Raw genomic sequence first — 25,864 nt, forward strand, 5'->3', positions numbered from 1 at the left:
GCGGATGTACAATACTAGCAAATACAGAATACCCCAGAAGACATGACAATGTAGCAAAAATAATACATCAACAACTTGCCATACAACATAAACTAGTAAAACAACACGTTTCCACATGCAAGTATAAACCACAAAATGTACTGGAGAATGATGAATACAAATTATACTGGAACAGAACCATTATAACAGATAAAACTACACCATGTAACAAACCTGACATCATACTCACCAATAAAAAGAAGAAATTAACACAACTACTCGAAATATCCATACCCAGTACAGCAAATATACAGAAGAAAACAGGTGAAAAAATTGAAAAATACATCCAACTGGATGAGGAAGTCAAGGACATGTGGCATCAGGATAAAGTTGACATTATACCAATTACACTTTCAACTACAAGAGTTATACCACGCAATATCCACCAGTACATCAACGCAATACAGCTACATCCAAACATATATCTATATACAACTACAGAAATCTGTAATTATTGATACATGTTCAATTACCCGAAAGTTCCTAAATGCAATATAACATATACCGTACAGTTAAAAAGGAAGTCACGCTTGATCAAGGTCCGCGTACTTTTGACCAGACATAACGTCTGAGATAAGAAAGAAATAATAATAATAATAATAATAATAATAATCCTTTTCTTAGACGTTATTTCTGGTTAAAAATGGAAAGTGACGCGGACCTTGAACAAGCGTGACTTCCTTTTAACTCTACGGTATATGTTACATTGCATTTAGGAACTTTCGGGTAATTGAACATGTATCAATAATTACGGATTTCTGTAGTTGTATATATAAGTTTGGATGTAGCTGTATTGCGTTGATGTACTGGTGGATATTGCGTGGTATAACTCTTGTAGTTGAAAGTGTAATTGGTATAATGTCAACTTTATCCTGATGCCACATGTCCTTGACTTCCTCATCCAGTTGGATGTATTTTTCAATTTTTTCACCTGTTTTCTTCTGTATATTTGCTGTACTGGGTATGGATATTTCGAGTAGTTGTGTTAATTTCTTCTTTTTATTGGTGAGTATGATGTCAGGTTTGTTACATGGTGTAGTTTTATCTGTTATAATGGTTCTGTTCCAGTATAATTTGTATTCATCATTCTCCAGTACATTTTGTGGTGCATACTTGTATGTGGGAACGTGTTGTTTTATTAGTTTATGTTGTATGGCAAGTTGTTGATGTATTATTTTTGCTACATTGTCATGTCTTCTGGGGTATTCTGTATTTGCTAGTATTGTACATCCGCTTGTGATGTGATCTACTGTTACTAATCGTTGATTGCAAAGTCTGCATTTATCTGTTGTGCAATTGGGATCTTTAATAATAATAATAATAACAATAATAATAATTATTATTATTATTATTATTATTATTATTATTATTATTATTATTATTATTGTTAGTTGATTGAATAAAAATACTTATCCAGTGAAATTTATAGCAATTCCACACCTCAAGATTCTATGTTAGGAACGTTATTGATTTAGCGATTCCATTGGGCAATTAAAAATTGCCATTGGGTATTAAGGGTGTGTGTGACGGGGTGTAGGCAGTTCCATCATTCCGGTACGATTTCATATCAGCACACCGCGGGGTATTGTAAACTTGATTTTAAGTTGGGGCCAGTTAATGGTACTCATCCTGTAGTAGTAATGTAGTAATGATTGTAAAAATGGTAGAGAGTGGACAAGTCTTGACTACAGCATACAGGTTCAAGTTGTGTAGGTTGCAGTAGTTTTGCAGAGATTAAGGACTTGCACTGACGACGACGATGAAAACAACATTAACTTCATTTTTTCTTTATATCAGTTCGTTTTTTTTTTTTTTTTTTTCAGTTTTAGCCCTACAGCATATGCCTATGCCCGTAAAACAGCCTCTCCGGAATTTCGCGTAAGAATACGATGGAAAATTCCGTTTAGTGTCCACTGGTGCTCAACTTTTCACAAAAGATTTAAGTTCCTAATCTGATCGCCTTCTACACTGCCAGCAGTAAATTCCTCCGCGTCGGCGGAAGCGAATGTAGCAGCGCCCCATCAAACCGAGCTGATGGCGGAGTTGGGGGGGAGGGGGGGGGGAGAAGAACTGAAGCGTGTGATCAGATCGACGGCGCTCTAATAGATTACGTAGCATCTGCATCGCACAACTCAGCGATCAGTTCGCCTCCCTCACGGAACCGCCCCACTGTACCAACTGCCAAAGTTGCGCCCCCTGGCATAAGCCCAGTTCCTTGGAGATATCTTCACGATATCAATTTTCAACCACTCATGCTGCTTAATTCTGCCACTCTTCTGCACTACTGACAGAAATTTCAAACGAACAGAACTGTAACATCTGAGATGATATGCCGAGATTATACAGTGTTATAAAAGGGTTATTGGCGTAGCCAGTAGCGCCGCTGAAATTAAAAAAAAAAGGTTCAAATGCTCTGAGCACTATGGGACTTAACTTCTGAGGTATCAGTCCATTAGAACTTAGAACTACTTAAACCTAACTAACCTAAGGACATCACACACATCCATGCCCGAGGCAGGATTCGAACCTGCGTCCGTAGCGGTCGCGGTTCCAGACTGAATCGCCTAGAACCGCTCGGCCACAGCGACCGGCCGCTGGAGTTAAATATTGGTCTGCGAACCTGGAGTCTACAGCTAAATCCTGCGACTCATGGTGCCAGGGAGTGTCCAACGTGGTACTTGCTCTTAATTTACGCATCTTCGGTGTTAATTTGTTATTCTTATTTGTGTGTACCTATTCATCTCACAGAACGATACTCGTAGCTGCGGATGAGGTTCGCAGGCTGTCTGACTATTTGGCAAAGTGCTCCTGAGTTTAGTACCTTACAGAGGCGTCTGCATTGAACGTGGGCAACAATTCGTACAGATCTTGTGAACAATTTTCTGTATGCACATTTTTTTCTACTATAAAGTAATTTGCTCTGATTTTTTAAGTTTTTAGGAACGTACAGCGTTATGGCTAAGTAAATAAAATAAACAAAAATGTAACAGATCATAAGTCAGCATAATCACGTGTCATCCCAGACGTTTCTCAACATACTCTTGACACTGATTTTAGTAGTCGAGATGTACACATTGGACAGCGCGAGTTGGCACAGTGGTTAGCGCACTGGAATTGCATTCTGGAGAACAATTGTCCAGTTCACCGTCCAGCGATCCCAAAATCGCTAAAGGCATATGCCGGATGTTTCCTGCAAAAGAGCACGGCCTAAATTTCTTCCCCATTCTTCTCTTATCCGGGCTTGTGTTTCGTCTCTAATGAACGAGTTGTCGACGGCACTTGAACCATAAATGTTCCATTCAAGCGTCACTGGTCCAAAGCTGTATTTCAATGACTCTAAACGCTACAACGACTGCTGCGTAACGTTTTCATCAATAAGTGGATATACTTCCAGCAGAAAAGTCAAACGGCCGCGTTGCCCTTCCCTACTTGATGTCCGTGTGATCGTGCTGAGAAATCCGTGTATTTATAAAAGTCAAGAGGAATATATCCATAAACAACGTAGCACATTGCAGCCCAGAGTCATAGAGCATGTACTCGTATAGTTAGAAATTAAAGGTCTGGATCCCACGGAGACGAGTCTCTCGGATTAGAAAAAAGTCAAAGAATTACATCTTACGTAGATGTAGTGCAATAGAATAAGTTCTGTAGTTGTGGTCTTCAGCCGAAGACTTGTTCATATAGCTCTCGACGACACTCAATCCTGTGCTAGTCTCTTTAGTTCTAGAGTTATATATCTGAGTTTCTGTTATCCTAGAATTAAAACAGATTTGCGCCATTTTCTGATAAATCAAATAGTGACACGGGCCACATACAAGAGGATATCTATTGCGAAACAATTTTTTTTCTCTTTTCTTAAGGGGTCTCCGCAGGCTATTCTGTTACTTCAAACATTATTCTTGTTCGAAGCTGCTGTACTCTGAAAATATTATCTTCATAAGATTTAGGAAGTCGCTGGTGAATACAAATATGTGGAACAAGCCTATTTCTTCAATATTAAATCACCTACAGCTATGGGAAAGGTATGTGGTACTATTATTTACAACAATAGTTGCTACGAGAGCGGGAGTAATCCCAAGGTCTCCAATTACAACGCTCATAATACTCATTTTCAACCGTGACTGGATCAAATTATTTGGGTTGGTAGCAAATGACTTGCTACCAGGTATCACTGTCAGCTAATTCAATACTGCGTTATCAGTTGCGGCATATAGGTTACTTACAGAATTATAACTTATGGCTTGCGATAAGCAGCAGCATTTTCAGTAAACCATTTTTCTGCTGCGAATCGGAGTTTGAGAAAAACGGTGCACCGTACTTAAAGCTTAGTTGTTTTCTACTGCTCTCAAGTTGTATCCTCGTCAGTAACTGCACCGCATAATGGGCACATGCACTGACAAGGGAAACTCCCCATCGCACCCCCCCCCCCCCCCCCCTCAGGTTCAATGGTATAATGACCCAGTGAATAGCCCGTCTCAAAAACTGAACACTGATGAAGCACGAAAACAGGAAAGAACAAGAACTGCAATAAATAGACACCTGAAACAGCAACGGCGGAGTGGGTTAAGTGCTCACTGTGTTGGACTGCCTAGCGGGCGAGCCGTGTTTAAAACCCCCACGTGCCATACCCCCCCCCCCCCCCCCCCCCTCAGAACATTACGAGCTGTCCGCCCGGTCTTTGAAATGTTTGTTCTCTTTCTGTAACCTTGGCAGTAGTCATGCTATTTTGTGTTTACTGAGTTTGAGTCATGTGGTAAGAAAGCGTTACCGTCGCAAGTAAACGTGATGAATGCTGACAGCAGGCGAGATACCACATAGACTTCTCACAGAAACAAAAACAACAAATAAACGGGTGTGAACTTTGTCACAACGAAGGAATTCGAGAGTGAAGACTTCAAAAACGGAACGGAACTTCTAAAACGTTAAAAACATATATTTTGACAGAGTACAGAGAAACTGTGTGACTGTGAAACTCAAAAACTTTCATATTTGTGTGAATTCCTATGGGGCCAAACTGCTGAGGTCATGGGGTCCCAAGACTTACACACACACCCAAGCCCGAGGGAGGACTCGAACCTCCGGTGGGAGAGGCCACGCAGTCCGTAACATGGTGCCTCAAACCTCGCGGCCACTCCAAGTGGCGACAATGAAACTGTTGCGTTCATTTGTTGTTGCTTATGTGACAAACTATTATGTTTTCATCATTTCCATGGGAGTGATGAGATTCAAATTCATACGGGCAAGGAGGCATACCTCACTCACACACCAGTCGTTCGTTACTTGCGTCGATAAGGCATTCGTATCATATAACACACGTACTGTTACTAATGGCGTGCATGATACACCAAACGTGTTTCCACTGGAGAATTCGGTTGACTTGTTACCTTGTCATCAAACGTTTGCTGTTCCCATTCGAAAACCACTTCCTTTCGGCTGCTAATAGAGTTGTTGGGCAGAATGAACTGTCATAGGTCCCCACCTTACGCCTCGCTGTTGCAAATCGACTTTACACCATGACACAGACACAAATTTGAATAAAGCAAAATAGCAGAAAAAAAGAAAAAATAGGCCGAGGAAAGTTTGAACGCCCCGCTTGACAGTACAATACCATCACCGCTTAATCATGACGCCATTTCTCTTCCCGGCTGCTGTATACTGCACTTCTTGTTCTTGGACCGTCCACTGTTTCTAATTTGCTTTTTTTTTTCACAGTCCAGTATACCTTCTTCCTGTTCTCATGCTTGATCTGAGTTCAATTTTTGACTGGCTGTTTGCCGAGCCCTCTTAACGCTAAATCTGAGGGGGGGTGCGATGGGTAGCTTCGCTTTTGAACTTCAAGCAGCGTATTAGGTAATTTTGTTATAAACACTTATATATCCAGTTATGTCACAACATTTCTTCCACAGTGTGAAACTATTGTTAGTGCCTAGTCACAAGTCCTTTCGTTATAAATGTGTATCTATATATTTATGTGACGGTATCCTTGTGCGGTATTTACACGGTACTAAGTTCTTAGAATCTTCTGTAGTAGTAGTTCCTCCAATTGTGTGCACATTGAAATAAGCCTTGCTACAGACATTTGTGTGCACTACAATGGTACTTGAAGGCAAGTCTTTGCGTGTGGTACTCAACCAGAGCACATTTCAGACCCGTTTATAGCCTCAATGTCTTCGTAACACACACTGATTCGTCTTAGAGGCAATACCTGGCAGACAATTTTAGTCTGTTGGCACTGCATTTATAGCGCTTTGCATACAAGCAAACAAATGCATCCCTTTTCTCATTTTCTTCGGCCGTCCCTGCCTTTGTAAGGTGATGAGCCAGACTACCTGTGTTCGCATTCGATATCCCTGGTGCTGTACTTTGTTACTTTAATAGGAAAGTAAGACCTCCGCAAAATCAGTTAACCTGCATTCTTCGCTAAAAGACTGAAGTTCCACTTGTTGGCACACGCGAAAAAAAGGCAAGAGTTCAGCCGGTCGTTTGGCGTGTAAAGTGGGTTAATGATGCCACATTGGTAGCAATTCTGCCCAGTGCCACCGTGGACGTGACACATGATTGGGACGTCGTCACGCCCCCTCTTACCCACAGTTCACCCCTTCTTTTGATGGAGGTCAGTACGCTTAAGGGTGACCGAGGAAAACATTTCAGACACACAACCGCTTAGAACAGACTCGAAAGGCCCTCAGGATATAGCATAAACAGCGTCAATGAAACCACCTCTTCCCCTGTCCCACATATTTCGCGCAAAACCGACAGTTCGCAGTGCCATGAGCAACAAGACGACATTCTTGACAACCTTTGACACTGCTGACTTAATGTTCAACCCTTCTCAAAAGACATTGTGGGGCTGCAACTCCAATAAACATGAAACTTCCTGGCAGATTAAAACTGTGTGCCGGACCGAGACTCGAACTCGGGACCTTTGCCTTTTGCGGGCAAGTGCTCTACCAGCTGAGCTACCGAAGCACGAATCACGCCCCGTCCTCACAGCTTCACTTCTGTCAGTACCTCATCTCCTACCTTCCAGAGAACATGATCGCACCCCTTTGGAGGGCAGTGCCGTCGCAATTTTTGCTCTGGTGTACAGTGTGGAACAACAAAGGGCTGTTCAAAATCATTCGACGAAATATGAACGGGATCCGAAGCAGCAAAGGGTGCTTATGATTTTTCAGCTCTCCTGTTTCGTACCCTCCTGTGGCGTGATCGTAGTATGGTACAACATTGGCATGTGCGTAAATAAACCGGAAAGGGTTCCCTCTAAGACCCCCAGTTCGGCAACACCCTCGGCGCCTCCTAAGTGCCTTTGTTAAGCACGTTAAAAATGTGTGTGTTAGGAGGGTGAGTGGTGCCTCGTGGCTGATCTAGCGCCTGATGGCAACCCCTTCGACACCTACCACAAAACATTCTTTAGTGCTTCGGATCATGTTCAAATTTCGCCGCATGATTTTGAACCATTCCTAGGGGTTGCAACCTGTATACTATATGAAACATTTCGGTTGGACTCCTCTCCACAGAGCCCAGACCACGTTTACTGGGGTTGCAGCGTTAAGACGTCCTTGCAGTAGGGTTGAATAGTCTGAAGGGGGGGGGGGGGGGGGGGAAGTGTCAGCAGTATCTAACGTTGCGAAGGGGTTGTTTCATTGACACCCTTTATGGCACCCCTTGCGTCCTTTTCGTGTCAATTCTGAGCGGAGGTGTGTCTGAACTGCTTTCTTCGGCCACACACAACTGCGTGATTTCAGTGCTGGGTGTCGCGGTACTGACCTCCTTCGCAGAGGGGTCAAAAGAAGGGGGGAACGTGGGTAAGAGGAGGTGCGACGACTTTCCCATCGTGTGACACGTCCATGAAGGCGTTGGACAGAATTGTGGTGAAATTAGATGTCAATGTAACGTCATTAACCCAGCTTATATCTCACATGAACTTCTGACCTCTCGTATTTTCTTCGCATGTGTCGACATCTTGCTGCCTGAAGCGTCGCCGTGTCCGAAGATGATGTCCAGAGGAAGGTTGTAGGCACCTTTGAGCCTAACGTAAAGCTTCTGCGTTACAATGGTAGACAGTAACGGAATTTGGAAAAATGACACTCCCTTGTGCACTGGAGGAATAGTATCGTAAATGTTTGGTTACGAGTGCGGGTACGATCGTATCTGCTTACATTTTAGAGCTGTCGCACCAAACACCTGTTATCCTATGTCTCTTCTTTATATTACAGTGCAGCTTTAAGGAGACGCAACAATAGCATTCTCTGTGAATATCTTAGAAACCTGTCGAAGTTATTCTCGAAAATTATACCGTCAACAACCCTAACAGGAACACTCATAAGTGTGAACAGTCCTCTATTAAGTATTTCTTCATTTTCATGAAACAGTTTTCGCGCCTTCTCAGGCTCATCTTTAGGTGACGCATGCAGTAGTGATGAAGCTGAGCCTGCAAAGGCTCGGAAACTAGTTGATGAAAATAAACATTTCATAGGTGATTGGACGCAGCTCTCTGTCTATTGGATTTAATAGTCACGGGGTTCTATACTGTCCATTATTAAATGAAGGTTTACTATCTTTTGGTTCAAAAAATCGATTTTCTAAAAATTGCATTTTTGGATCTATAAAAATGTTTAGAATCCACCCCTGAAACGGTTTTTCCGAATACGGAACGGAAATGTTTGTTATTCGCAGTTGAACAAAAAAATGAACCTACCTGAAACTGCCTTTTTCACGCACCATTGTTTTTCTTTCGGAGGACGAGTTATTGTACCGGTGCTTGGGAGGAAAAACACAAGTTTCAAATGAAAGTTTGAACGCGTGTGTTTGGAAGTTAGCCCCCAAGCATTTGCATTCTGGTGCGAAGTCTGTGGAGATTGCGACTTTCTTGGCAGTGAGCAGCTTCAACAAAGGGTATTCAGTAATTCTGGAGACCATGACAGCGATATACATCACCCTGGGACTCTGTCCGACGCAGTTCGCCAATCATTCGGACGACCACCGAATTCAAGCGGCCGAAAACCGCTTGTCACCGGCTGTACGAGCTGCTCTGGAGCAGTGCAGGATGGCCCAGATCGAGCAGAACGCCCTCTGTGAGGAAGATGAAGGACTAGTTTATGGACCCGGAATAGCAGATTGAACGTACGTTGCATAATATTGCATATATATGTAGTCAAAACTTCAAACGAGTATTTCTCGAAATAGCCTTTTTTTATCGCGCGGTATGGTAACTTCAAATCTACTGAACCGATTGGCATGATTCTTTGTTTCCGACGAAACTAACTAAATTGTCTAGGAGTTATACCACTTTTATTCCGATTCATCAACTATAAATATTTTTACTTGGCCGACGAAGAAAAATGGATGAAAAAACCCTATTTTCTTCAAATGGCCACCGTTTTGTTTCCTATGGTCCAAATAACTTAAGCGAGGTACAACTCCTAAAGAATCTTTTATACTTCGTTAACGTCAACTCAATTTTGATTTCAGACTAACCGGCTGACCTGTGACATACCGTGCGTGGAGGTCTATATCAAAATTTTGTTTCGTTCCGACGGCACTTCCGCCTTTGCTCTTCGACATTTCCGGTCGAAAAAATTCCAACTTGTAGAGGAAATATCGATAAACATTTTTGGCAACATTTGACAATGCTGTCTGAAACACATCCCGAGAAAAAAATTCTCAAAGAACATGCTTTTTTCGGGCCAAAGCTCAGTATACACATTTCTGAAAAAGGGTGACGGCTTCTTGATGTTTATTTCAGTGCAAATGCACAAATATCGTCCGATTTGCGAGTAAGTTGGGAATTTGAGTTGATCAGGGACCGTGCCCGGATGGCCTAAGTTGTTAAGGCAACCGCTCAAGAGAAGCGATAAATCTGGGTTCCAGTACCCTCCCGGCAAAAATTTTAAACTTTCACCATTGCATTACCAAAATGCGGTTAGCCGCCACGATTTACTGCGCAACCTTTCCCTTTCCTTCTTTTTGTTCTTCCTATATTTCATGGTTACATTAATAAGTTTACCTCTAAAATGTTAGAAACAAGACAATATTTTGTCCTTTGTTGAAGGAAGAGTTAAGCAACTGTACTGATAAAAGATTGCATCAACATTACAGGAACAAGTAAGATGTGTTTTAAGATCTTTTACTTCTTTAAAAAATGACCGGTTTCTAGCAATTCCTTGCCATATGGTAGTTTACATTCAGTTTGGAAGCTTCATATGAACAGAGTGCACTTTGGTTGCTGTGGTTAGTGCGATAACTTAATGTTACTGGGGTCGATCTTAATCTACTTCTTCTTTCCCTTGTGCCTTTCCCCCGCATCGCCGCCGGCATCGTTAGTTTAAAAGGTGGGCGGATGCCCTTCTTGTCGCCACACCGTTACAACCTGGGACAGACTACGTATACCCCGACTATCTGCGAGTAGCGTTACTGATGTGAAAGTGAAAGACAGTTTTCGAAAAGTTTGCGAATCGTGTAACTGAGGCGGGACTTGTATATCAGGCCGGTACTCACCTAGTGACATGTGGGTAACCGTCCAAAAACTACATCCATGCTGGCCGGTACACACACCCTCGTAGTTAATCCGCTGGACGGAGTACATGCAGGATCGGCACACCTGCCCATACCGGGAACGGCGCTTTAACAAATGCGTCTGTGCAGGCTGTTCTGGGGTGGACCTTAACGATAAGAAAAAAATTGAAAATTACTTGCCACTGTAACGTCTTTATGCCACGTATTTAGGAAACGAGCAGCCTACATGGCATAAATAAAATTCCGTTCATTTAGGAGTACTGGGTCGAGAGGAGCACATTTAATGCAACTTTCGTCACGGGACTCTCTCTTCAGTTAGTAACGAGTTGAAGTCCTGTAAGGGGAGCGAATGAGTTGTTCGCCACAGTTCGCTCATATTACTTTGATGCTTGCCTATGTTATCGCACGGAAGACAGCATGTGCTCAGATGGAACGTACTGATTAACAGGATGGCAGCATTTCGTACCTTCCACTTTATTTTGGTTCGTATGCTGTGGTGATAAGGAATGGCGACGGTAACGCTCTGTGGCCGTCACGACTCACTAGGAGAACTGAAACACATTTGTAACGTCACAGCATATTTGCAACGTTAGTTATTCCACGAAATAATCACCAGTTACGTAGCATTACTGGCACACTTAACTTTTCGGGTGAAGGTAGCCATATGAAAGATTAGCTTCATAATTATGACAGGATATACATAAAAATTACTACCCACGAGATTTAATTTCCCGCCTGTTCGGTCCCGCAATTGCACACGCCCATTCAATAAGCCCGTCGAAACGACGTAACAGCGGAAATGCAACAGCTGTATCAAGTCAGTCCAGTTGACTTATTTGGGCGCCAAATCACCACTAACGAATGCTTGATACATTACTATAACACCGAGCCAAAGGAGCAAAGCAAGCACTGGAAACAGGTAGAATCACCTTTGCCTAAAAAGGAGAAGTGACGCTGAGCTTATTACGGGACTGTCATGGTGTGGTGCTAACTGTTACAGGGGATAGTGCCGGAGTCTAAGAGGCTGTTGTTGCTCCACGACCACGACCCAGCTCATTCTGCACAGAACGCAGTCACACCATGTTGCTTCTTTGGGTTTTCATATTTGTCTCTGCACCAGTATTCTTCTGACATCACACCCACTGACTTCTTCCTCTTTTCTCGGATGAAGATACCATTGTGTACGACGTGTCCCCAGGTCCCGAACGCCAGTAATTTTTAATATTTAAATTATATTCACAGTCCGCCTACTTCGTCCGTCGCCTTTCAGCTGATGTCATAACAATCGACCGGTTTACGGTACGTCAGAACAGGCCGAATCGTCGTCAGCAAACCGCCTTCACCATGAAATCACGACGCCAGATCCCCTGGCGGTGAGACTGAGGAATCTCCGAGCCGCGACCGAAAAATCTCTCTCTCTTCTGTTCTGAGGCGTCGGCTAGAGCAGACGCTAAAAATGACACAGTTCCTTCCTCTTTAAATTTTTCTTTGAGATGGGTCTGGGGCTACTGGAGTTCTCTCTTCTCGTTCTCCTAGCAATCCTAGCCATGTATCGCCCCCCCCCCCCCCCCCCCCCTCCGTGAGCAAATAAACAAACATGTTTTCTTTCTCTAAACATGCGCGTCGTGTATTAATTACAAGCCCACACCACTTTCCAATCCTGACTACATCTCCAAGGTTGTGTACAACTGCGTGGCAGGTACTTCCAGAGTGACAAAGGGGCGATGTTCCTGAATCGACAAATTGTAGACTTCTACAACGAAGGTAACCATCAATTTATCAGTCCCAGGGAAAAATGACTCCCAATGACAAGTGTGAACATGGAGAGAAGGACTAACACCATTATAAAATTCCATGCTCGCAAGTGAGGCAGCGGTTCAGATACTGGAGGGCGTCCAAATCCTCGCTCGATTTATAGATTTAGTTTTTCCGTGATTTGAATAAATAGCTCAAAGCAAATGCAGAATGGTTCCTTTGAAAGGAAACACCTGATTTTCTTGCCCAAACCAAGCTTGTGCATCGTTTCTAATGACGTCTTTGTCAACGAGACATTAACCCTAATCTTTGTTTTTCAATAGCGTTCATATTCGACGTAAGTTTCAACTACAATGTTAGGGCTAGCACAATCCTTTAGGCGTATACAAGCTGTAGAGTCCTAAGATGTAACAGTTTTTTTGTGATAATTATTTTTCGAAAATTGAGTGCAAAAGATGTTACGAAACCTGATGTCCCACAATTTTTCGACACTTTTATTCCAAGCGCGCTAAGTCGCGTAACAAAGGGCCGTTTCATCCAGACGCCTACCGAGAGAGCAGTAGCAGTGTGAAGTTCCTGGTCACCAGAGAGTGCACCAGCCTCCTGTGTTACATCACAAATCCCTCCACAGGACCTCGAGGAATGAATACACACGATGCAGTCACATTATGTTCCACGCCAACCACTCACAAACTGCAGGTGGCAGCTCTAGCAGTGTAAGATATACACCACTGGCCATTAAAATTGATACACAACGGACAGGAAGAACATGCTGTGATATGCAAAAGATTAGCTTCTCAGAGCATTCACACAAGGTTGGCGCTGGTGGCGGCACCTACAACGTGCTGACATGAGGAAAGTTTCCAACCGATTCCTCACACACAAACAGCAGTTGACCGGCGTTGCCTGGTGAAACGTTGTTGTGATGCCTCGTGTATGGAGGAGAAATGCGTACCATCACGTTTCCGACTTTGATAAAGGTCAGATTGTAGCCTATCGCGATTGCGGTTTATCGTATCGCGACATGGCTGCTCGCGTTGGTCGAGATCCAATGAATGTTAGCAGAATACGGTATCGGTCGGTTCAGGAGAGTAACGGAACGCCGTGCTGGACCCCAACGGCCTCGTATCACTAGGAATCGAAATGACAGGCATTTTATCCGTATGGCTGTAACGGATCGCGCAGCCATGTCTCTATCCCTGAGTCTACAGGTGGGGACGTTTGCAAGACAACAACCATCTGCACGAACAGTTCGACGACGTTTGCAGCAACATGGAATATCAGCTCGGAGACCATGGCTGCGGTTAACCTTGACGCTCTATCACAAACAGGAGAGCCTGCGATGGTGTACTCAACGACGAACCTGGGTGCACGAATGGCAAAACGACATTTTTTCGGACGAATCCAGGTTCTGTTTACAGCATCATGATGGTCGCATCCGTGTTTGGCGACATCGCGTTGAACGCACATTTGAAGCGTGTATTCGCCATCGCCATACTGGCGTATCACCCGGTGTGATGGTAATGGGGTGCCATTGGTTACACGTCTCGGTCACCTCTTGTTCGCATTGACGGCACTTTGAACAGTGGACGTTACATTTCAAATGTGTTACGACCCGTGGCTCTGCCCTTCATTAGATCCATGGGAAACCCTACATTTCAGCAGCATAATGCACGACCGCATGTTGCAGGTCCTGTACGGGCCTTTCTGGATACAGAAAATGTTCTATTGCTGCCCTGGCCAGCACATTCTCCAGATGTCTCACCAATTGAAAACGTCTGGTCAATGGTGGCCGAGCAACTGGTTCGTCACAATACGCCACTACTCTCGGTAAACTGTGGTATCGTGTTGAAGCTGCATGGGCAGCTGTACCTGTACACGCCATCCAAGCTCTGTTTGACTCAATGCGCAGGCGTATCAAATCAAATGGTTCAAATGGCTCTGAGCACTATGGGAGCTAACATCTATGTTCATTAGTCCCCTAGGACTTAGAACTACTTAAACCTAACTATCCTAAGGACATCACATAACACCCAGTCATCACGAGGCAGAGAAACTCCCTGACCCCGCCGGGAATCGAACCCGGGAACCCGGGCGCGGGGAGCGAGAACGCTACCGCACGACCACGAGCTGCAGAGCGCAGACGTACCAAGGCCGTTATTACGGCCAGAGGTGGTTGTTCTGGGTACTGATTTCTCAGGATCTATGCACCCAAATTGCGTGAAAATGTAACCACATGTCAGTTCTAGTATAATATATTTGTGCAATTAATACCCGTTTATCATCTTCATTTCTTCTTGGAGAAGCAATTTTAATGGCCAGTAGCGTAAAGCGTGTCAAGGGGTGCAGAAAACAATGCAGCGGTTGATGGGATGCACATACGGAGAGATTTATCAGACTTAGAAAATGACATGATCATTGGTTTTCGGGAAAAAAGTGGAAACATTTCCGAAAAGGCTTAGTTCGTAAACTGTTCGCGTGCCGCCATTGTTATAGTATACCGTGCGTGGGAAAATGACGCGTGCACCACGGGTCATAGACGACAGGGGGTGAACGACGCGACGGCTGCGTAGACGTGTACTGGCGCACAGACGAGCAACTGCTGAGCAACTGATCGCCCACATGAGCCAAGGGGGCTACCAACAGCGTCTCCTCAACGATCGTTCAGAGAACGTTGCTGCGTATGGCTGCAGCAGGCGCCTGGTTCGTGCACCCAAGTGCTGCCCATCGGTGACGAAGGCTGCACGGCAATACGGCAACTGGACGACCACTGAGTGGCGATGGTAGCATTTTCAGATGGATCACGTTTTGCGCTCCATCGGCGTGAAACGTGTGAAAGCAAACGCCCTACAACAATCGTCAGAAGAGTCCACCCCGTTGGAGAAAGCGTTACGGTCAGGGGAATGTTTACATGGCATTCCCTGGGTGGTCTCGCTGTTCGGGAATGCACACTGTATCAACAAAAGTATGCATCTAGCCTTGGGGACCATATTCAGACTTGTGACGGGTGGTCACATTAATGTGACACGGACGATGGAGATCCGTCACAAGCTCACGTTAACCACGGCGGGGCGCCCCCTTGACGCTGTTTGGGATTTGACTATACGCCGGGACCATGTTTCACCCTCTCCCTTCCAGCCATTTCCATAATGACCCGAAACGCAACACCGCACTCCCAAAGCATACATCGTTGCCACCCATAAGTTAAAGTGATACATAATTCACAGGCAGAAGAAACGAAACGGCACATCCCATTGTTATAGCTCAGCCACTAAATAATTCACTTAACACGGAATGATGTACAAAGTAACATTGTAGCATTATAAATCCGAATTCGGTTTCAAAACAGTAAATCTTCTGAGGTACAAAATATAGTTGACACATTAAAAGAAATAGCTAGTTAGTTAGTTGGTTGGTTGCGTGTACCATTGATCAATCGCACGGTATGGTATCCGTTATGATGTGGAACGTGTCAAGTGCACAAGAAATGGACATATGAGATAAAACTTTGTATATACAGAGTTAAAGATTAATATTTCTATTATTTACCCCATTCGCTTAAATGGCACAAAATGCATATACTATATTTATATATTTATTTATTCCTATTCAAGAATTCATCTATGGTATAGAAGGAGTTGCCAAGGAGATATGATTTCAATTTATTTTTGAAGCTATTACTGCTGTCTGTCAGACACCTTATATCATCTGGTAATTTGTCGGAAATTTTTATAGCAGCATATTTACCCCTTTCTGTCTCAAATATAGGTTGAGCAAAGGATAGTGTAAGTCTGTCTTCTTTCTGGTATTATAATCATGAATGTCACTTTTGTTTTTAAACTGGTCCGTGTTGTTGAGAACAAATTTCATTAGTGAGTAGATGTATTGTGAGGCTGTTGTAAGAATTCCCAATATTTTAAAAATATGCCTACAAAATGTGCGACTATGAACCCCATACATTATTCTAACCACTTTCTTTTGAGCAGTGAATACTTTTTGTCTAAATGTTGAGTTACCCCAAAATACTATTCCGTATGTAATCAGAGATTGAAAGTATGCAAAGTTGTTAATTTACTAATTTCTATATCCTCAAAATTGGCAATTATTCTGATCGCAATAGTTGCTGAACCTAGTCGCTTTAGGAGATCCAAAATACGAATTTTATATATTTTATGAATTTTATTTTTATTGAAGAAATTGTACTTTTTGCAGCAATAAATTGGATGTACAGCGTTTTTTCAAAGTTTAGAGCAAGCCCATTTGCAGAAAACCAATTAATGACTTTTCCAAAGACCTTATTTGTATCATTTTCAATCTGACTTACTTTTACTAGATTAATAATGATGCTTGCATCATCAGCAAACAGTGTTAGTTCAGCTTCCTGTTTCAGATAGGAAGGGAGGTCGTTCACATATATCAAGAACAGAAGGAGATGCATGATTGAACCCTAAGGAACACCTAATGTAATTTCACCCCAGTTAGATGAAGTGGCAAACTTTTTTAAATCACTTGACCCATATAAGGAAACTTTTTGCTTCCTGTTCTGTAGGTAGGACTTAAACCACTCATTCGTTTGTGGCTGTGTTAACAATTAGGTGGGACTTACACACTGCAAATAACTTCCATGAAAGTGTGGAGAATTCTGTCACACATCACCACTACTGGGAAGCGCTGAAGGGTTGTAAGCAAAGTCTGAAGAGTGAGCCCTATGAAGTTAACTGTTGACAGCGGTGTCACCACTGTAGTTACTGCTGCGGAGTGGTTAAAGAAACAGTTTCGTGCTGTTATTAGACTTGCATTTGAAGCTTTGGCTGCGTGAGGCCTGCACTGTTCAAAAATCGGATGAAATCCCTGGAGACTCACAGCCAACGCCAAAATTATTTAGTTTTGGATTAACGGAAATAACTGCAATCTGCAGGACCTTTGCGCCGATTCTTGGCTGGATGAACCCTCTTATCGACCTTCAGTCACCAGAGTTGGATTAGTAGACAAATTAGTGGACAACGGACAGTGAAACTACGCCGAAGATGGCGAAGACGAAACTGAATCTTTTACTCTGCACAGCGGGTTGTGCGTCTGTTTTGAAACTTCCTGGTCAAGATTCGAATCGGGAAGCTTCTGTTTTGCGGAAAATGATCTTACCAACTTAGTAGCCACCACGATCCGCTCTAACAGCTTCAATCCTGGCAGTACCTCTCGTTCACTCAGTAACACCAATCCGCCTCCGTGGCCGAGGTCGCTAACGCACGCTTGTGTAGTGGGGCTCGACATGGGGGTAATGATGCTGAAGACAAAACAACATCCAGTCCCCGAGCGGAGAAAATCTCCGACCCGGCCGGGAATCGAACCCGGACCCCTCGCAAGGCATTCTGGAGCGATCCAAATTAACTCGCAAAATCCACTCCTGCACCACGATAACGCACCCTCTCACACAGTTGCAGTCACGGTGATGAAAGCTCATGAACTGCGTTAGAATTGGTTCGACATTCACTCTACTCTCCACGTTTAGATTCTAGTGTCTCCTCCCCACCCCTCGATATCAAAATCTGACGTCACGGGAAGGAATTCACTTCAAATGAGGAAGTGATCGTTGCCGTCAATGAATATTTTGCAGAGCACGATAAAATATATTTTTCGAATGAATAAAAAAGAGGGAAATTCGTTGAATCGAATAATAGTCAAGGGTGGGGATATATGGCAAGCTGGATACAGGGATTGCAGAGGAGCAGTTCGGATTTAGAAGAGGAACAAGAGATGCTATTGGCCTGCTAAGAACTAGAGGGGAAAGATACATGGAAAAGGGTAGAGAAATCTTTGCTGTTTTTATAGGTTTAGAAAAGGCTTTGACAGAGTTCAGTAGAACAAGCTAATGGATAGTTTGAAAAGGAAAGGGGTAGATTGGAAAGAGAGACGACTGATGCAGGATCTATATTTACACCAGAAAGTTGGAAATGAAATGTCAGAAAGAAGCAGCATTGGACTAGGTGTTAGACAAGGTTGTTGCCTTTCCCCACTGTTGTTTAACGTATACCTTGATTACTGCGATTACCGTAGATGGGAAAAGAGAAATATGTATTTGTGGAAAGAGAATAGAATGTATACGATTTGCTGATGACAGGGTATTAGTGGCGGAAAGTGAGCGGACAGTGAATAACATGCTCAAAGATCTGAATGAAGCTTGTGTGGAATATGGGATGCAAATAAACACAGCAAAAACAAAGAGTATGGTCATCAGTATGAGACGCAGGCTGTCCAATATTAAAATAGGACAATCCACCATTAGCCAAGTAAATGAATTTAAATATTTCGGCAGCACAATAACTGAAGATTTGAGATGTCACCAGAAGGTGAAAACTCGAATTGCCATAGCGAAGGAGACATTCAACAGAAAGAGGAGACTCTGATGTGGCAAATTAGATAAAGGACTAAGGAAAAGGCTTGGCAAATGTTTTGTCTGAAGTGTGGCACTATACGGGTCAGAAACATGGACATTGAGACGAAAGGATGAAAAAAAGTTAAAAGCATTTGAGATGTGGATGTGGAGGAGAATGGAGAGAATAAGCTGGATGGGAAGAGTGAGTAATGAAAGAGTATTGGAAAGGGTTGGTGAGAGAAGATATATGCTAAAGGTTGTAAGGGAAAGGAAAAAGAACTGGTTGGGACATTCATTGAGAAGGGGGTGCTTGCTAGTAGATGCTATGGAAGGATTGGTTTGTGGGAGAGGACTGAGAGGAAGAAGGAGATACAAGATGATAGACGACATAAAGGGAAGAGGAAATTATGCAGACCTCAAGAGGATGGCAGAAGACCGGACAGCCTGGAGAACTACCATGTGAAAACTTGCCTTCTGGCAGAATACTGATGATGGTGGTGTTGGTGGGGATAATATTGAGAAACAAACGAAGATTTTTTGTAAAAAATTAGTAGTTATTTACTATTATTACAGAACAGCTCTTGTACCTTCCAAACTCTCAAGGTTCAAATGGCTCTGAGCACTATGTGACTTAACATCTATGGTCATCAGTCCCCTAGAACTTAGAACTACTTAAACCTAACTAACCTAAGGACATCACACAACAACTAGTCATCACGAGGCAGAGAAAATCCCTGACCCCGCCGGGAATCGAACCCGGGAACCCGGGCGCGGGAAGCGAGAACGCTACCGCACGACCACGAGCTGCGGACAAAAACTCTCAAGCGTCTCAGAGCTGATCACCAGTAGCTGCATCGGACCGGGAGGTTGAGATCTATGCCAGATGGCAGATACAGATAACGGAGAACGAGGGTAACGGCAGTCGTATCGGCTCATGCAATGTAGATCCTTCAGTAACAATTGCTTCTGCTAACCGCGAATGGACCCCCCGCGGGGCGCACACAAAAGGAAGAAATGGCACTCTCACAGAAGATGCGCTCCTGCTTAAAAAAATACCGCAAGGAGGCTGCGACAGGCTGTACAAAGCCTTGGGTGAAACGCGCAGACGAGCCGACCAATAGGGACGTAATGTCACGCGTGCATAATACACCAGGCGCAGTCTGTCAGTTCGCGTTACGAATTCATGAATGAATTACTGTCGATACGCTCAAACAGGTCCTATGCTTCCAGCAGCCGCGCAGACGTTGCGCTACGGCTCACAGAGTGATAGTACGCAATAGTGCAAAAAGAGAAACGAATCTTTCTTTTTGTTACCTCACTGGGTCTATGGTGCGGTTGGTGCTTTACAAGGCATAGTGTTATGCTGATGCTTCTGTCCGATTTACAGTGTCTAACTCAGAATAAAGCTTTCACTTATTTCACTGGTTAAACTTTTTGTAGGCAAATTTCTTGCTAACTGAGACAAAAGAGCACAGCTTAAGATCAGACTCAAATTTCAGTCTCTCGGTGCCGCTCACCTACTGTTGATGCTCTCCTGTCCCCTAGAACTTAAAACTACTTAAACCTAACTAACCTAAGGAAATCACGCACATCCATGCCCGAGGCAGGATTCGAACCTGCGACCGTGGCGGTCGCGCGATTCCAAACTGTAGCGCCTAGAACCGCACGGCCACCCCGGCCGGCCCCTTGGGATTCGGTCCTCAGCCCGACAGACAGTTTTAATGTAACACGAGGTTTTATTTCCTCACCCAGCCACTTATGAACTACAGTCTGTAGCAAGGCCACGCGTAACATGAAATTGCATCACACGGGTGTTTGACGCCAGAAAAAAAAACTTGGAATCAACTGAAATCAAACATCGGGCACTCAATGGATTGTGCTGGGACGCTACGAAAAAACAAAATCCTCGAGAGAAATTGTGTTCTTCTTTAGCGTTTGTCCCACATGCTGATCGGGTCCGCTTTTTTGGCTCTGTGTCGCCATTTTATCCAATCTTGTGTTTGACCTGGGTTCAGGCCTGACATTTGTAGATTTTCGTCCACAGTTTCAAGCCATCTTTGCCTAGATTGTCCTACTGGCCGTTTACCATTTACTCTCAAATTAAAAGTAGTATTTGCCACTGTTGTTGCGTCTGCTTTAAGAACATGTCCGTACCATCGTAGATGGCTTTCGTCTTGTCTGCTATTGGTGCTACCCCATGTAACTTGAGAATTTCATCGTTTGCGACATTATCCAGGTGGTCGCCTGAGAATCTTTGTTTCCATGATAGCAAGGAGCTGTTCCTCTTCTTTTCTTGAAGGCTAGCATTCTGCACCATGCAGTGAAACTGAGCGGATTACAAATCGGCACACTTTCGACTTGAGTCTGTTTGGAATCTTCGATCACAGGGTACATCAGTCACAGAACGCCATTTGAGCCACGTTGCTCAGGCGGTTAGAGATTTGAGTGCTGACGTTTCCACCAGCAGCAGCAATTGTGGAGCCTAGATACTTAAAAGCTCTTGTTGTTGGGAGGTCAACATGATTGATTCTGATGATATCCGAGTCGTTTACATCTCTCCTGAGATATTGCGTTTCCTTTACGTTGAGTCGTAAACCTACTTCTGAAAGGCAGCCATTCCAGGCTTGGACTTGACATTTTGGGTCAATCTTATCTTCGGAGGCCGAAAGCACATCTCATCATCATCATCATCATCATCATCGACAATGTCGGTATATGGTTCAAATGGCTCTGAGCACTATGTGACTTAACGTCTGAGGTCATCAGTCCCCTAGAACTTAGAACTACTTAAACCTAACTAACCTAAGGATATCACACACATCCATGCCTGAGGCAGGATTCGAACCTGCAACCATAGCGGTCGCGCGGTTCCAGACTGTAGCGCCCAGAACCGCTTGGCCACTCCGGCCGGCGGTTGTGAACCACTGAGAGCTATGGCGGGACGAAGCCACTCCGCCGTTTCTAGGTCCCTGGTTCAATACGCAATACATACATCCTGTCTTTTGCCAATTAATCTACAACTAGAACTTTAGACACACTATAATAAACAACACACAGTGCATCAGGTCGTTAATACATATCTCAACTGTGAACTGCAGACAAATGATGTACAATATTTTATAACAGTTATTCATTCACAATCGTAAATATTTTGCATCAAAAGTTTCTCTAAATGTTAATATGTAACAAGAATTTTACAGTAAGACAATATAATAACCCACTGAAGATAGCACAACAATTGCTGAAACACGTCAGGCTAAAACGAAACTGAAAAGGTGTCTTGCATAAGGCGGAATTCCTCGTCCTATGAAGGATAGGAGTTCAAATCCGCTTTCCGGCTATGCAGACTTAGGTACCCCGTGGTTTCTCAAAAATCACTAACGGCAAGTGCTGGTATGGTTCTTTTGCAAACGGCGTGACTGATTTCTTTCCCTGTCTTCCAGTCCGACATAGTGCTGCGTCTTTAATGACCTACTCGTCAGATCCATAATCTTCTTAAACTTTAGCGTCCCCCAAGTCGCCAGTAGTTCCACTGATTTGTTTTCACTGAATGCACAATAATGAGAATAGCAACGCAGTCCACTGTGTAGCCTAAAGACGAGTAAATGTTGCCGAATACAACATATTACTAAGTTTCATTATAGCAGTGGGCTTCACTTCGTATTTCACAAAATTATCCTTTGTAATCTGATGTAGGCAAAAATGCACTGTCCGTGTTGGAAGGACGGCTGCCTTGCAGCTAACACGCCACATTAATATACAGTGGCTACAAAACTGTTGCTAAGGAACCTGGAGTCTCTGATAGATTTCATTCTACAGTACCAAGTTTGCTGAACTTTAGACACACTACTGCTGGAAACTTCCCAAAATAATCATTTGGAGGTACTGACCCGAACGAATGGAACTTTATAAGGAATGCACGAGGAAGGAAAATGTATGGCGTGTTCGGGTTGCATTTGTAGCACACTGCGAAAGAGCTCGACTCTTGAGTTTTGATTCTGTTTGTCTCTGTATTTATACAAGAACTTCAGGACAGCTCCCGGCATTGTTCGCGTACCAAGTTGGGAACACAGCCTGCTGCCTTCTGCTTTGGCAAAGGGCGGTGGTGGGTGTGCGACGCTGGCAAAGTACGGGAATATTTCACGGGAAGCTGCTTTCAACAAGTCTGGAGTTGGCCGCGTTCCGGCCATACAAGCTAACACAAAGAAGAAGAAAGAAAAAAATATTTTGTACGGGACTTATCGCGCGAGAAAAGAGGTCACGAGGCGTTAACACTGTAGAAATATTTCACTTTCGTGTCACAAAAATACTTCGGGTAATGTCTGACATTACACCCCAAAGAACTAAAAGTAAATAGTAACTCTACGACAAGATAATTATAGCCAGCAAAGTCGGTTAGCACCATTATGTAAATTGCTGTTAATCGCACCGTATACTCGATCAATGGAATCGCACCACTTTGTATGTGTTACTCTTCCATCTACCCTCTTTTTAACAGCGTTCATCAGCTTGTTACATTCCGTGTTTTATTTCTGTACATCGTGACTAAAAATCTGTATCTTCTACCTATCTATACAAATAATAAAACTGTAAAACCGTCGTGTCTGCCTGAACACGCTTATCTTCAAAACTACCAGACGAATTTTCATGGGGTTTTCACAGGTAACTTGAGCACAGCTTGTGCAGCGTATAGGCATTATTTCATTAAAATAGGATCAAGGAGAATAAAGAAATCGTAATTTAAAGTTTTAGGTGTTGGCCCAACTTAGTAGTTGGAATGTTTGCGTTTAAGACTGTGTAGTACAACAAAGAACCAATAGCTAGCGCTGTTAGTTTCGTAGTAGACTAAAGAACCAGTAGACCTTTCTCTTTACCTAAATGATTTAAATATTTTCGAAATCTTACGTCAGTGATAAAATTAGGAGCCACAGTATTATCTTTACGAATATAAACTAGCAATGAATGAACTTGGCTAGGATATATCGATTTGCTGATTTCGTTTTGTATATTAAAAAGCTTAACGTAATTGCCTTGCATAAAAAAAGACTCTGCACATAGGGGGTTCACTTGTCATTTTGCTTTACTTCTATGTGCAACGAACAGCGCACACTTTTACTTACTGGTACCATGACACACCTATTGAGGTCAGTCATTTTGACGTTAAGGAGTTGCCTATGTTTTTAGGATCCACTTTTAACTATCCTATCGAGAAGTAATAGTGAGCTTCTGGATGTTCTACCGAGTTGTATTTTCCATTTTCTGTGCAATACTTCATCGACCGAGTCTATCGTCGAATTATTGTGAAGAAAATGTAAATAACTCGGCAGAACACCTGAAAGTACACTGTCGGTCAATCGCGCGGAGAAAACTTGAGAAATTACGCATAGGAACGTACTTTTAAAGATTTCCAGAAGATGTATACACGCGCACTGAAGCGACGGATGAAACTTCGTACCAAAGCCGAGAATCGAAGCCATACCTCCTGCTCACTAGCCAGATGGGCTAACCACTACCTAGCACGCCTCCCTCCCCAACGCAAGTTCTCATTCACTGCTCAGCTCACTTGGTATTCCTCCTGAACTCGAGCAGCATTGCAGAGGCTCTCCAACTATATTGAAATAGCATCTCAGCATTGATGGCAACGGGGGATCCTGCCTGACACCCAGGTATAGGTCCTTTTAATAATAATAATAATAATAATAATAATAATAATAATAATAATAAAGCTCGGTTCGAGAGACGATTTGAGTCTAAAATATCTGTGGTGTGTATATATATGTATATATACGCAGTGGAACGACTGAAAATTCATAGCATGGCCAGGATTCGAACCTAAGTCCCCTTTTCACTAGTCAGATGTGCTAACCACTACACCACCCGGGCCTCATTGATTTAAAGCAGCTACGCCTGGGTTTTAGGCAGGATCCTCCGTTTCGTTAGATGCTGAGGTGCTATTCCAATACAGTTGGACAGCCTCAGCAGTGCTGTTAAGAGTTTAGGAGGAAGTCCACGTGGGCTGAGGCGCGAATGGGAATTTGGACTGAGGGGATGGCGTGCTAGGGTAGTCCGTGCAGTTATGCAAAGCCGCTGTCCCGGATTGGCGTAGTGGTTAGCGCATCTGGCTAGTGAGAAGGTATCCTGAGTTCGAATCCTGTCTCTGCTAAAATTTTTCTATCGTCACTTCAGTTCGCATGTATACATCACAGATGTTTGAGATTAGTCTCAAGAATCATATAGTTTCATTGATCTTCAGAAGAGTGATTTAACTGTGTAGTGAGATGTATGTGATCGTAGGCTGGCCTGATGGTAGTGTTTGATACCGAAACCGGTAGTTATTTGAGAAAATAAAAGTGCGACTGTAGACTAAAGCAAACAAACGTTTTCTCTAATGGTGTTAGCAGCTCTTGCGGCCGACCGCCTGTCGGGAATTTGTAGTGTGTCGACTTGTAAGGGGACTACGACTATATTTTAAGCGAATTTATGGCGGGAAAAGTAGTGTGAGTGTACGTGTGTACTGTTGAAGCCGCATTACAGTGAGACTAGCGTTCGCCCTGACTGGTACCGACCTGGACCTGGAACATGGTGACAGTGTCGTCCAGCATCTGCACCCTGACGGCGAGCATCTTGCCGGCCTTCTTGGGGGTGGCGGGGGGCGTGCGGGAGCCGCCCCCGTCCACGCCGGCCGGCGTCGAGTGCGAGTGCGGCAGCTTGGCGCCGCCCACGCCGCCCCCCGACACGCCCAGCCCCACCCCCACGCCGCCGTCGCACGAGCCGCCGCCGCCGCCCTCCATCGCTCAACAGACGTCACGAGCTGGCGACTGCCGCGCGCCCTGCAACACACACAACACACACGCTTACTGACTAGCACGGTAAGCGGGACATCAGGGTCATGAGTTGCTTCCACTACTACAACAACCCGCCTAATGCGGTATTTTTCCAACTTAATCTCTCTTTATTCTATTCTTTGTACCAGGCATTTTTTTTTTTACAACTGTATTTTTAAATACGAGTAACTGTTTAAAAAATATTACATTAAGCTTAGGAAAAAGACACAAAGTAGTAGACGAGATATGATATTTGGCCTGCAAGATTACTCACGTTCGCCAAAAGCAAAGAAGATATGAAATAATGACTGACAACAGCAAGAAGAGCATTTCTGATAAAGAGAAATGATTTAACATC

At 43.7% G+C, this 25,864-nt stretch overlaps 1 protein-coding gene across 1 annotated transcript in view; it reads right to left on the reverse strand.

Annotated features, from left to right (window-relative positions):
- Window positions 1-25,864, reverse strand: part of LOC126334852 (FERM, ARHGEF and pleckstrin domain-containing protein 1) — a 648,075-nt gene that overhangs the window by 335,604 nt on the left and 286,607 nt on the right. Inside the window, exon 2 of the mRNA XM_049997520.1 lies at window positions 25,249-25,512. Coding sequence (XP_049853477.1) covers window positions 25,249-25,473 — 225 coding nt within the window. The 5' untranslated portion in view covers window positions 25,474-25,512. The remainder of the gene's footprint in view (window positions 1-25,248; window positions 25,513-25,864) is intronic.

This window comes from Schistocerca gregaria, chromosome 2, assembly GCF_023897955.1.
Source record: "Schistocerca gregaria isolate iqSchGreg1 chromosome 2, iqSchGreg1.2, whole genome shotgun sequence".
Lineage (NCBI taxonomy): Eukaryota > Metazoa > Arthropoda > Insecta > Orthoptera > Acrididae > Schistocerca > Schistocerca gregaria.